At 47.5% G+C, this 13,312-nt stretch overlaps 1 protein-coding gene across 1 annotated transcript in view; it reads left to right on the top strand.

Moving 5' to 3' along the window:
- The window catches only part of LOC146189807 (putative ATP-dependent RNA helicase DDX5), a 31,874-nt gene extending 18,770 nt beyond the window's left edge, over nt 1–13,104 (top strand). The window contains exons 9-16 of the mRNA XM_084604563.1: nt 22–107; nt 1,370–1,415; nt 1,508–1,572; nt 2,033–2,094; nt 3,331–3,390; nt 5,913–6,161; nt 6,685–6,926; nt 8,189–13,104. Coding sequence (XP_084460689.1) covers nt 22–107; nt 1,370–1,415; nt 1,508–1,572; nt 2,033–2,094; nt 3,331–3,390; nt 5,913–6,161; nt 6,685–6,926; nt 8,189–8,593 — 1,215 coding nt within the window. The 3' untranslated portion in view covers nt 8,594–13,104. The remainder of the gene's footprint in view (nt 1–21; nt 108–1,369; nt 1,416–1,507; nt 1,573–2,032; nt 2,095–3,330; nt 3,391–5,912; nt 6,162–6,684; nt 6,927–8,188) is intronic.
- Nucleotides 13,105–13,312: the final 208 nt, after the last annotated feature.

Below are 13,312 nucleotides of genomic sequence, written 5' to 3'. Positions count from 1 at the left end.
AAATTCATCTTTGGTGTGCAGGTGAACATTGGGGCACTGCAGCTCTGCGCCAATCACCGCATCGTCCAAATCGTCGACGTCTGCCAGGAGTCGGACAAGGAGAACAAGTGAGGAAATTTTGAAGTAGTGTTCGTTTTGTCCTGGAACATGAGTGATGCCAGATTTTTTATTGTTAAGAAGTACTGTAAAACCTCGTTGATACGTTTAAAAAAAAAATACGGGAAAAACACTTATTATCTGGAAAAACATATGATCCGAACTATCCGATTTGAAAAATTTAACTGCTCGGTGAGGTACAAAGCATTTAGAATTGACTTTAGCACTTATAGACGAACAATTATGCCCAGCTCTTTTTTAGCTGTTGCAGAATTCAGTCTATTTGCGTTGCCCTAAGTATGAAAGAGATATAGTATGTAAAAGATCCAGTTCGTAGGAGGCAGTGACGAGCCAGTATCGCCTCCTTGGTTGCTTCTGGATGCTTCGCCCTTTGCACCAGTGTCATGTGGAGAAGCCTTTGTAATGGCTTACAATTGCTGCAATTTTGGTCATGCTGCATGCCCCAAATCATCCGGCCAGCTCATATGCAAGTGCATAGTTGTAAGTTATCAAATGGTTCGTCCCTATGCCCCTAAGGCACCGCAAAGAAGCCACTGCGTTTCTCCTCATGAAGTCTTGTTTCTGCGGGCATGGGCGCCTCGTAGGCTTCCTTTGATGCTTCGCCCCTTTGCACCTGGGCACTGTAGGAAAGCAATTGTGACGGATGAACGCCGCTGATGAGTTTTTAGTGTCGCGAGCACTCGTTAGCACATGTTCGGTTGATCAATGAAACTTATCAATGAGGTTCTACTGTATATATGCAGGCAAATTATGGGGAACTTCTTAAACTGCAGTGATCACTGTGTGGTGAACAGTAGCAGCTCGGGGCACTCTAAAAGCATCGTTGTTTGGTGGTTGATATGCCATGGAAACAAAGGTGGAATGTGTTGGCCACGGAGTTTCACTCGGTTTAGTGACTATACTGTGGTGTTCGCCCGACAACTTAATGCAAGTTTTGGTGCGTTCTGGTATGCTCAACAGGGCAAAATCTCTGTCAGACAAGGATTTATTTTGTGAAGTTGTTGGCCTAGTGAACTAACTTTCTGTAAATTAGTTGCACGGAAAAATTTTCGTCACTTCAATGAAATCATTACTTTCTCCTCAGTTTGGCTGTGTTGAGGGAGCAGTTCTGGGCAGCTTCCCTTCAAGTGTAATGTAGGGGTTGCGGCATAATTCCCAGCATAATTCCCATCGTAACTCTCGGAGCGGGAAAGTAAGGAACTATATATACTGAATGTACATATTTATCGAAGTATCTTTTGCTCTCTGTCAGATTGATGGAACTGCACAAGGAAATCATTGGTGAGCAGGACAACAAGGTAAGTCTAGACTCGAAAGTACTGTAACTCGTGCGACTGCTGCTCTGAACAGAGCAGCCTAAGAATGCTCTCTGCTCTTGTGTGTGCTGCAGACTCTGATCTTCGCCGAAACTAAGAAGAAAGTTGACGAGCTGACACGCAGGATGAGGCGGAATGGGTGAGCTCCGCTTGTCTTTCGTTTCTCTTCAAGTTGCTGTCAGCATTGCCATTGAGAAGTGGGTACTGGTTACTGTGTTTAAAGAAGGGCATGGTAGAGGCTTCCAAATCTGTTCAGCTTGTAGGACGTTCAGTTGCAAGGAAATTGGGTTGGGCAGTAGGCACAGAGAATAAGCTCGTAATAAGCCAAGCATATACGAGGGAAGTTTTCACAAAGAAGCACTAATTAGCACTCATTTTCATGATGACACTGCTTGTCGTGCATTTGTACTCTGGCCAAATTGGAGGGCTAAATTCACTAACATTTTTGTGCAGTTATTTGCACAACCCTGCAACAGATGCATCGATTGGGAGTGTCTCATCGTGCCCCACTCTATTTACCCTTCACTTTCTTCTTTGAGGTGTGCCGCTAACTACACTGTTCCTTGTGCCTCTCTTTTTTTTTTTTTTTTTTTTTTAAGGTGGCCATCTATTTGCATTCACGGGGACAAGTCTCAGTCAGAGCGGGACTGGGTGCTCAATGGTGAGTGGTGCTTTCATACTCCTAGTGTGGTATCATGATGACAAGAAAGGAAATGGCTCTGCGGTATGGTTTGTGGAGATGATCTCATAGTTATATCTTTCACTGGACTCTGCCCTGTCTGAATTTCTAGTTTAAATGTTAATGAAAAATGTGGAGTTAGGCCGTGTACCTTCATGCATTGAAGTTCATCTCTATGAGCCCCGGGTATACCGTAAATGGAGCAGTACAGGTCAGAAACAAATGTGACGTACTGCACTTTTCACATGCTGTGAACCAATTATTATTATTATCCACAGAACGTGCGACAGATACTGCGTCTTTCCTTTCCTGTGAACCAACAATCATCAAGAATTGGTAAAATTGTGACTAGGCCGTCCAGGTGCAGCGGCGCTTAGGTATAATTACCTGTGCCGGACAAGGCTCTCGTAAACTTAACGAGCTGATAAACTAATGGAATAACGAGCAATTTATAAACTAATTTGTGAATGATGACTTCTTGATGTAACAGCCAACAGTTTCAGAAATAATTCATTGTCTGTTAATTTATGTACTATTAAGCAATTATTAGTTAATAATTTTAGTTCGGGCGAGCATGAAAAAGTATTGGGTGACCTTTTGCAAGATTACCGGTTCACATAATTCGGTTTGTAGATGTTACACGTGTACAGTTTACTTGTGCTCTCACTGTATTTTTTTTTTTTTTCTTAGTTGTGTCGCTCTTTATTGCGCCCCAAAATATTTCTCTTCAATGTGGCTTGCTTCATGGCTTCATTCATTTACGGCTTCTTGTTATGGTCCGTGGTAAGCGACTTTTGACGCATCGTCCAGAGATATTACTGTCTCAAATTGTGGCAGTGATCTTTGCTAGATGCAGGCTGTGGACAGGCTGTTAGGATAGCACTATTTTAAATACTGCATTGTGGCAGGCCTGTCGTACAAGCTAGCTAGCTGGTTTGAGCCTGCTGGCCAAACTATTTTCTTTAAGCTGGCTTTCTGCTCTTTACAGTGCGCAAACAGTGTGTAAAAATAAAACAGATGATTGGGGGCATCGTATAGCATCGTCCTGACAGAGAGGTAAAGAACAATGTATTTTGTAACCCAACATGTTCAACATACAATAGAGAAAGGAGCTACATGGGGCAAGCACTGAGGAACAGCAGTCCAGAAAAGTGCTAAAAAAAAGTAACTTGTTCAAGCGCTGACGCCTCTTGCTTATGGCCCGTTTTCTGTGTGCAGAATTCCGTTCAGGCCGCTCTCCGATTCTGGTAGCCACCGATGTCGCCGCCCGTGGCCTTGGTAAGAAACTCCAGCGTTCTGCACTGCTGCTTTCTTCTTTTTTTTTTTCTTTGTTGTTTTGTCGTCTCCACATCTTTTTGTGTTAGCCTATTTTTTATTTATTTTTATTTATTTATTTATTTATTTTTTTTTGCGTTTGAGACTGTCACAAGTAGAGCGCCCGGATTGAGACTCCCTCTCGCCTGATGAGCTGCCGGTAGCATGTGCGCCGAGTTGTGTAGGGGGGGCTTGGGTCTCCACTTTTCCTGTGCCGGTTCGGACCCGGTGTTCCAAGTAAGTTTCTCCCAGTTGGTCGTTCAGATGAGGGGTGCCGCGTTGCCTGCCGAATGTGTGCCTGCGTGTTGTTGGGACGAACGTGCGGGAGTGTGCTATGTCACAAAGTTGCTCAACAATGGAGTAAGTAAAATAATTTTTGTTTTTCCACCCATTGAGGCATCGTACAAATAAACCCACCTATAACAATGCTGCTTTGAACAAAATATCTGATATAACAACGAAGAGCCACGGCACCGTCGGCTTTACCATGTGTTCTATGCTAAAATAGACAGTGTCGAGCAATGCTGTCGAGGTAGATTATCAGCTATATATATAATACTTAAGTCTGAATTGCCGTGAGGCAGTCAAAGCTGATCGATCACGGGTTTCTGCCCGAGAATAAGTGAAGTGTGAGCCACTTTCCCTTCATTTACACTTTCTCAAATTTGTGATGTTTCTTTGTCCTTTTTCAGCTTAACCCTGTTATAACAACTATCGGTTATAACGGTGGTATTTTCATGGCACTTCAGTATTGTTTTAAGTGGGTTCGACTGTAATAGTTGAGACTGTGCGCTGTATTGGAGAGCACTTCAATTGTTGGTAATGATTTGAAGCATGGTCACCGTAATGTTAATGTCGGAGGCGAGAAAACTGGGCACATCAGTGGACACGTATTATCACAATGTGCTTGCCATGGCATGTTTTGTTAGTTTGTTTTATTTTTTCTGTCGCGATAACTCTCACTGCAAACGGCACCGACTGTCGTCGGCAGTCGGGCGTTCTCTTTCCATCCAACATTTAACACATGCCTGGTCTGCACTGCTGTTGGAGTAGGTGGAGAGCGCCCAATGCGTCGGACTGGAGGTGCAGCGGCGAATGTGGGGTGCTGTGGCCGGCGATTGAAAGGTGGAAGAAGCGAAGAAGGGGAAATTGTGACGACCAAGCGGGGCTTGACAAGCTGTTTGCTGCTGTTTCCCCCCCTCCCCATGGCTGCCTCACGTTTGCCATTGCAAGCCCGGTGGTGCTTCGCTCCGATGGGGAAGTTTTGGAGCGAGAGATCTGGTGGCTGGAAGGGTTTGAACAGTTGCAACGTGTGGATATGTAGGAAGCTCGCAAGACTGAACAAATGTTGTTGAAGGTTTTGTAGGTGCACGGACTCTTAAAAAAAAAAAAAAACGCCATCATTTTTGGCAAGGTCTTATAGTTGCAGGTTTACAAAGAGCTAGAGTTGATGCTGGACTCCTAAATGCCACCTGTTTGAAGATGCTAGAGGACCCCCAATCTGCCTTTTTAGTCTGCTTGTTAAACGTTGAACAAGCGTGTATATTAAGAGAGGATCAACGAAAGGCAAGCTCAGGGCAGGCTTGAGCTAAATGAAGCTGTGTTATGAACATTTTTCCAGCAGCTTAATTTATTTAGCCCAGTGTGTTGAAAGTACCGGGGACGCGTGGAATTGTGTTAGACTCAACACTGCAGCATGAGTGCCAGACATACAGTGCGAGACAGACAATTTGAGTTAGTGGTAACAGTCTGTAAAAAAGAGAGAAAAATCTTTGTTGAAATACAGGCAAGTAGGGAAGGGTAATATAGGGAAGTGAAGCAATGAACACTGAACTGGAGCAAGAGGCAAAACTTGAAGCAGGTAGGTTCGGAGTCTAGATCTGCATCGGATAAGGGAAGTTAGGTTTTCCCGTGGGCAAGCCGTATGTTTCTTCTGTGCATTGAGTGCGAACTGCATGAGGCTTCTGGCTCATGCAAGACTTGTCATTGTGTCTGACAGACGACAGACATCTTTTGAACTGTAACTTCTCGACACAATAATGTATATGTAGTAATATATTAGTCTCTGAAGGTGGCAGATACGACAAACATTCGGAGAGTGTATGAAGAGAGTTATGTTTGTAGGCCTTGGAAATGTGCGTATTGTGGCTGTCACGCTCGTGCGGGGATTGTAGAAGGCTGAGGCATGCTTTATTGACGCATTTAAACTTTTGAACTTTTGTTCATCTCCAGAGTGTCTACAAAAACATGTGGAAAGCAAAATGCTTTGTAGAAGGCGTGAAAAATGAAGTGGTTATGTGCATCAAAACCTACTAAAATTTATGCTGCCTGTTCTCAGTCTCTAAGCGGGATAGCAGAAGGCAGACACCAAGCGCAATGCTGCTTAGTTAATTACTAAGGTCATCGTTGTGTGGCCCGTCATTTTCTTCATCGTTTATTTTTCTGCCATCTCACCCCTCTGGTGGCGCTTGACTCTGCCTGTGCAGACGTGGACGACATCCGGTTTGTCATCAACTATGACTACCCGCACTGCTCGGAGGACTACATCCACCGCATTGGACGGACAGCCCGTTCCAACAAAACTGGGACCGCGTACACCTTTTTCACCCCCAACAACATGAAGCAGGCCAAGGAGCTGATTGCCGTGCTCAAGGAGGCCAACCAGGCCGTCAACCCCAAGCTCTACGAGATGGCCAACCTGGCCAGGAGCAGCGCCTTTGGCGGCGGACGCAACAGTGCGTACTCTTCTCTCTGCTTCCTCTCCAGCAGGAGCGGCAGTTCTAGCCAGGATCTGACCCAGTCTTCCAGGCTTCATGGCTCATGCAGCCTAATTAGCAGTCACATTATGTGGTTGCTTTGTCACATTATGGGTTCTGGATGCAGAACATACAATCGAGTAAAAATAATTTGGACTCTGCAGATGCTCGAACAGCGTCTTGCAGCGTGGCGTTTTGTTACTTTGATCGTTTCTGCTTGGAGTGGCAGCCAAGCAGTCTTTTCACATCTAACATGGGATGCGTGGCTAAGAGGTTGATATTGTTTTTGTCTTCCCAAGTTTGTTTAGAAGAATGTGCCACCACCCCTGCTGAGTTTAGTGTGGTGAGCATCTTTATGGTGGTGCCGTTGGGGCCCAATTCGTAGGGCTGCGCAGTGTCTTCCCTCCCCGACATTGGTATTCTAAAAAGCGGCATCTCTGTCGAGTGCAGTGGGTAATATACCACAGGGAGAGAAGAAAAAAACGAGTTGTGTCCATTGCAGTCCGCCGTTTCCGAGCGCCGGGGCAGCCGCTGGCTAGCATCCAGGACAACAACGACAATAAGCAGCGCAATGGCAGCGGCTATGGAAACAACCGTGGGTACGGTGGAGGCATGGGTAACGGCCAAACCCCGATGCGGAACGGTCCAGGAGGTGGTGGATACCGTGGTGGAGGTGCTGGCGGAGCGCAGCAGAATGGATTCAGCGGTGGAAGGCCCATGCAGAACGGCTTTGCCCGGACTCAGGTGAGCCGCCAAAGTGGGAGTTTCGTTGGCACGCATTGGGGCACGGAGACTGAAGTGAAATCCGTAAATGCAAATGCCAGTGCACACATTAACAGTGTTGTGCACGCTTTGAAATGTGTGTAACCGGAGCCGCTTCCTTGAAGTGGCAGTGATTCTCTAATTGTCTGCTTGATATAGTCTCCGCTGGGTGGACAGGAACCGACAGTGCTGTGCATGCACCCTGAGTGGAGAGGGGTAATGAGCAAAAGATGTGTTAACCTTCCTAATGGTAATGACATTGCATAGGTAGTAAATGACCAGAGGTTTAGCATGAGGCTAGTCGTGAATTGTGCATTAACATGATGGGCACTGGATTTGAATGGTTTGATGTGGCTTTTCATGGCTTGTTTTGATTTCGACTGGCATCCCTTTGTTCACATATCGTGATGTGTGCTACCTCAGTGGGCAGAAGTTGGGGGACACAGCCAGAAAGCTCTGCTTTAACGAAGCTGAACATTCCTGCATGGCTTAGGAGTAGAGTGTCGGACTCGGGGGGGGGGGGGGGGGGGGGTGGTAGGGTCTTAGTGGGCAGGATTCCCACCTCAAAATTGTCGCTCAAGTTGCATACCCTGCCAACTCTTGCGATTTGCCCGGAAGACTTCAGATTTTTTATCTTGTGATTTTATGATCACTGCCCTAAATCTTCTGGTAAGTGGCCTCTGCCCACGTAATAATGCTGTGCCGTCATTGAGAGGGGGCGATGTAGGAGATTTGCTGGTTTTGCCTTCGATCTCAACTGAAGGGCGGCCTGTCACCGCACTTGGCCCAAATGTCACACCATCTGATCCTCCTGTATGTGCTTGGCCGCATGCGTTAGGTTACTGAGCTGCGCTATATTCGACGATGGCACGATAGCTCATCTTTCGGAACCATCACGCCCAACAATGGTCGTGGGCGGAAGTACATGTAACGGGGCTTGTAATTGTTTCACATTAAAAAACTAAGCGCCAATGGCACTGAACGAAAACGGCAGCGGCGCACCAGCCAGCTTGCAGCGGCTGTGACGTCATAGTGAGAACACTCTAATATTTGGCAAATAGGAGCTGCGTTTTGTATCCGCAAGCAGCGCAGTACAGTAGTTTGTGTGCTGGAGGGACTGTATGACTGACTATTCGGCAGCGCATTGCCAGATTAACTGGGTGAGCTGTTTATAGCTATATTAAGTGCAGCGTGCTGGCTGCCACTTCAGCTTGTCGCTAGCGTCTCTGTACTTCCTCCCACAGATGCAAGGCAATGGTAGCCAGCCTGCCTACCAGCGCCCCCACCCAACGGCGGCGGGCAACACCCAGAACGGCTACAGTCCGCCCAAGCCGGCGACATCTGGTGGCCTGGCAGGCAATGGGGCTAGCAACAACCCGGCTCCCGGATTGGCTGGTGGCTACAAGCCAGCTCAGCAGCCACAGCCGCGCCCTTCTCCTCCCAACAGCGCCATGATGCACCACCCGACGCAGTACGGCGCGGCTGCCGCCAGCTTCCGAGCCCAAGGCATGGCACCTCACGGCATGGCTCCCCAGCACTGCTACATGGCACCCCAACAGCAGGGGTCGATGTATGCCGGCGGTTACGGACAGTATGCTCAAAACGCGGCGTACGTCCCACAGAGCCTGTACTATCAGGTGCCGGCTTAATGCTGGCCCCCTACACTAGGTCTTGCTCGCGGGGGATAAAACAGGGGCTTTTGCTCTCTCTCTTCCTTCCCTAGCTCTCCCTAATTTTTTTTTCCCTCACCTGCAGCTTCTAGTGTTTGACTGTTTGTTCTGCTAAGCCTCTTGTTAATTTAACTTTTTTTTTTTTTGCCCTGCCCCATTGTGCACCGTACCATGCCCTCTCCTCTTTGTACTCAAGGCAGTTGCTGTAATGATGTCTGGCTGTGTGTAGATGGACAGAAATGCAGTGCAGTCGTTTTTTTTTTCCCCCCCTTTTTTGGAGCTTGAGAGACTGGGCACACAGATGTTTGCGGCAGCGGAGCTGTCTCTGTAGGCAGACACGTTGGTTGCAACATGGTGCTCAACATGTTACACCCGGTGGCATAAACCAGTGTCTGGCGTCTGTTTTCTTCTTTAGCCGTTACATGCTGTGTCAGGAGCGAGGGAGGAATCTCTAGAAATGTGCACAGTCTGCGATTGATGAGAGGGAGAAAGCAAATGAGTGGACATGCAAGAGCATGGGGAATGACGTGTAAGGTTTTTCACGTCATCTTCGATGATCGTGGCACGAAGCTGGTGCGTAAAGCAGAGTGAATGAGAAACGGAGGGCCCATTGTTCGCATTCGAGCGCACTTTAGTGCTGGTTCTCGTGTGTACGGTCAGCCTCCTTTTATTATCATTTGCGGTCCATGCATTTTGACCCCCCCCCTCCTGCTATAATCAACACTTCCCCCGGTATTTGTGGTTGTCGGGAACAGGCTTACTTAGTGGGCCAGTTGAAGCTTTAAATCATTAATGCGTGCTTGTTTTGCACGGGTTAAGCGACAACACGGAAGAAACAATGCTATCATTGGGCAGTTTTTATCCATTTGCCGTTTTCTAGCTGTTCACTGCACTCTGTTCTGAAGCAGGCCAGTTTATGTGTGCGTGTGTGTGTCCCGCTGTCTGTATATTCTGAAACCATTTAGTGCGCACCCTTTTTTCCATCTTTTTTCCGTGGTGTGTGTTGCGGTGGCCGCTTGGGATTTTGGCGGGTCTGTCGTGCCGCCACCTTCGACAGGAAGGTTCGTCGTCATCAGTGTTTCTTTGCTGAACTGTTTGAAATCGGTCGAGTTCAGGGGTCCAGTATATTGAGGTGACAAAAAAGACTCTGACACTGTACAAAGTTCACAGAGAGCAAGTGCGCTGTTTTTTCTTTTCTCCTTTATTCACGGAGCTCCGTCCTTACAGGAACTCTCTCCTAGGGCTCCGCCTCAGCACGCATACGATGAGGCTATGTGGTGCGTGCATTTGAAGATAGGCTTTTTCACTTTAGACAGCGCTGTCGACTTCACACATGCGTACCATTTCAGTTTTTTTCTTTTTTTTTTTTTAATGTGACTGGGGTAACAGTTTGTCGCAACAGGATGCTCGTTGCACGAGCTAAAATGATGCTAGACATTTTTTTACATGCCCTGGAGGAAAAATGATCTTCCGGGGCTCCACAATCTTGGGAGATGAGGCCTCTTGTTGTGTATGCAACGTTGGCTTGTTACTCCTTTAACGTTTGTGCATTTCGTTTGTCCCGGTGGTGAACGGTGGTTAATATACATATGTAATAAGAATTTTGACTCATCGAGGTGCAAGTTTCATTTTGGAATCCCACTATGTCGCCCAGACGTGGAGGGCGCGTGTTGCAAGCATGCCTCAAGGTTGGCTATGTTGTGCACTTTGTGTGGCATTTGGTCCAGCTGCAGTTTTGCCTGCCTCGTTCATTGCAGCAGGCAAGAATGTGTTTGAGCGAGGATGGCCGGCGGCTTCACCAGAAACTGTGGCTGTGGGCTGGATTTGGCTGCTGCACTCGAGAGAAAGCCGGAAGTCGTTTTGCAGTCTTGAAAGCCAGCAGCACCACTAGGCATTCCCGAGCTTGCACTGCCAGTTTGGGATCCGAATTTTTCAAGCTCGAATGTTTTTTTTTTCTCTCTTTCTCTGGAAAATGACTCCAGATACGACTGTGATATCAAAAATAGGCTTTGTAGAATTTTTCAAGGTTTTCAATTTCTGCAAGCCCTTGAACCAAATGGCAGCGCATTGTGCTGCGTGTCATCTGCCGCGTGAAATGTGGCAGGTGGGTTTCACTTGACGTCTGTAGATAATGCAATCATCATAGTCTTTACAAAGTGCTGCGACCAAAATGCGCCTTTCGTGACGCGAATTGAAGAAAGCTCCGATGTCAGTTGAGGTCAAATCGTCTGTTCCATCGTTGAGGGCTTTCAGGCGAGTTTTACGGTTGCGAGAACTTGCCCCATCACAAGTGTTGTGTTTGTTTTCTTCTTATTTCTCGAGGTGAGCCGATGAAACCGGCTCCTTTTGGAACCTTGGGGGATATGTCTCTCTCAGCAGGAGCACAGTCTCAAAGTGCAACTGTTTTTTTTAACTTCCTGCTCGAACGGGTAGACCTCAGAGGCTGTGTGTTTGTGGCTTCAGGCATCTTGGCATTTTCATCATCAGTTTGGGAACTCCCAGTTCATCTGTCCATGGGGTTCTCAGCTTAGGGAGCCATGTGGCCATGGGTGTTTTTAGTGCAGATGCGACTTCATCAAGCCTTTTGCCTTGGTGGCGTCCGGATAATGAGTCTTTCCCAGGTGGAGAGAGCAGGTTGTGCTGTGGTCTCTCTTCATACCCCCTCCCCCACAGTTGGGGGGGGGGGGGGAAACGCCCCCATGGACATGCGAGACCGGTGGGCGCGGCAGCAGACAAAAGTCATGTATAGACTTGCCTGTGGGCGCAACCGGGGGGGGGGGGGGGTTACTTCCCGGTGCAACTTTAGCATTGTTTGTGGGGAGGGTAATTTTAATATGGGTGGGACTGTCGGAATGCTTGCCAGAAGCACAGCTGCAGAAGCAGGTTACTGGCAAGTTGGTGTTCTCAACTCGGGTTCTCAGTATTCATCAGCAGTCCATCGGAGGGAGACCACCTCTTTTTTTTTTTTAGTGTCGCACGCAGTCTCCACAGCCAAAGGCGTGGACTGCGAAAACTTGGCGGCACCTCTGGTTTGGCCAGTCTCTTTTCTGTACATGTCACGAGCTGAGAGATTTTTTAGTTCCTCTGGGGTAGTTTGTTTCTTTGTTGGAAGTAGGCAAATACACTTGTGTACTTTGGTGAGAAAGAGTGCAGCCACTCGTCAGTCCATCACCACTGTTCGGTTGCCTACCGTCTTTTTGTCGCGGGAGAGTTGCATTGCGTGACGAAGCATGACAAAGCTTCATCACATAGTTGTCCTGTGACGTACAAGAAATACGGAAAACCTCTTGTCGCCTGAATCAGTCTGGCTCCAAGTGTGCAGACGGTTGTTTGGGAGGTTAGCAGCAGCATCGGCCCCTTGGTGGCAGCCGGACACATTTACGCGTCATTTTCTCAGCATTGGTCTTTTCTCTCTCTTCGTCCGCTTTCCCCCCCTTTCTGCATTTTTGACAGACCGGAGCCCATGCATTGCATTTGTCTCGTGGTGTGTCGTGTTACCTCGTAACGCGTTGCATTACCTCGTGGCGCGTGGCGCCGACCAATATAAAGCCTCCTTTTTAAATTTTTTTTTTAGCCGTCCACCATTGATTTCTTTATTGCACGTTGTGTCGTTGTCCGAGAGCATTTCTGCCTGTGATTTACACCGCCGGGGCAGCACCTTCATTGTAAACACCCTCTTTCTGTCCATTATTACTAGCCTTGATGTTGAAACCAAATAAAGACGGCCAGTCCACCGTAGCTACGTTTTCAAAGGAGGTAGAGGACGCCTTTCCGAGTCGAATGCAATCCTCGGTACTTGGCGCACACTCCATGAAACCGTGGACATTGGCTGGGTTAAAAAGCAAAGAGAAAAGAAAAAAACACCGAAAAAAAAACTTCAGTGTCGTGCGTGAGTTTCTGGTCGTGTAGAATCAAGCCCTCGTATGGTTTTCACTAGTTATGTCTTTCGGCAGAGCTTCAGTCAATCTGGTTCTTGAGGAAACCTGTATTCCTTGCACTTTTGGAAGGGTGATGCTGCCTAGTCTTGGCAGTTTCTTTTGTTTTGTTCAAGTTATGAATCGCTTTTGGTTTTTTTTTTTGGCTGGAGCATTTTTGTTGCATGCTCCTGTCATAGGTGTTGCTTTTTCTCCTAGGCGCAGCACAGATTGTAAGTGTGTGCATGTGTAAACGTAATCCGTTCCTATGTAGCGTAACTCGATGCCTCAAGCTGTGGTGGGGGAGGACACGGGCGTACTTGTCCGTGGCACCACGTTACCATCGTCTACACACAAGTAAAGGTGGGCGAGAAGGACGACATGGTGGGAGTTCTTGTACATACCTTGTATATAAGCGACTGTGTACCAAAGCTGTGCCACCAGGTTGTTGCTTCTCCATTGAGGGGAATAATCGTACTGGCTCGCTCTTGTCTCTCTCCGCGGAAGAACTGAGGCTCATATTTTGTCACGTTTAGAAGAGTTGTGGAGAAATAAAAAGAACTTGTGTAGCAACTCTTTCATGCCTTTTTGTGTTATTAAAATGCAGACGCTTTGGTGTCTACACGTTGTGGTGACTTTTCGAATCTCCCTACAGAGCTCACCCGACAACCGTCGCACCATAGCAAGTGCGGTTCGCCTCGAAACTTTAAAGGACGCAGCCGTGGGGGTACAAATTTACTGCAGCGCTGCCTCATGACCTAGTAGACTACGAATGGAGCGCATA

The sequence above is a fragment of the Amblyomma maculatum genome, chromosome 5 (assembly GCF_055883805.1).
Source record: "Amblyomma maculatum isolate TAMU_Amacu chromosome 5, ASM5588380v1, whole genome shotgun sequence".
NCBI classification, from domain to species: domain Eukaryota; kingdom Metazoa; phylum Arthropoda; class Arachnida; order Ixodida; family Ixodidae; genus Amblyomma; species Amblyomma maculatum.
Note: the sequence above shows the minus strand (reverse complement) of the source record. Positions and strands in the feature narration are given on the sequence as shown.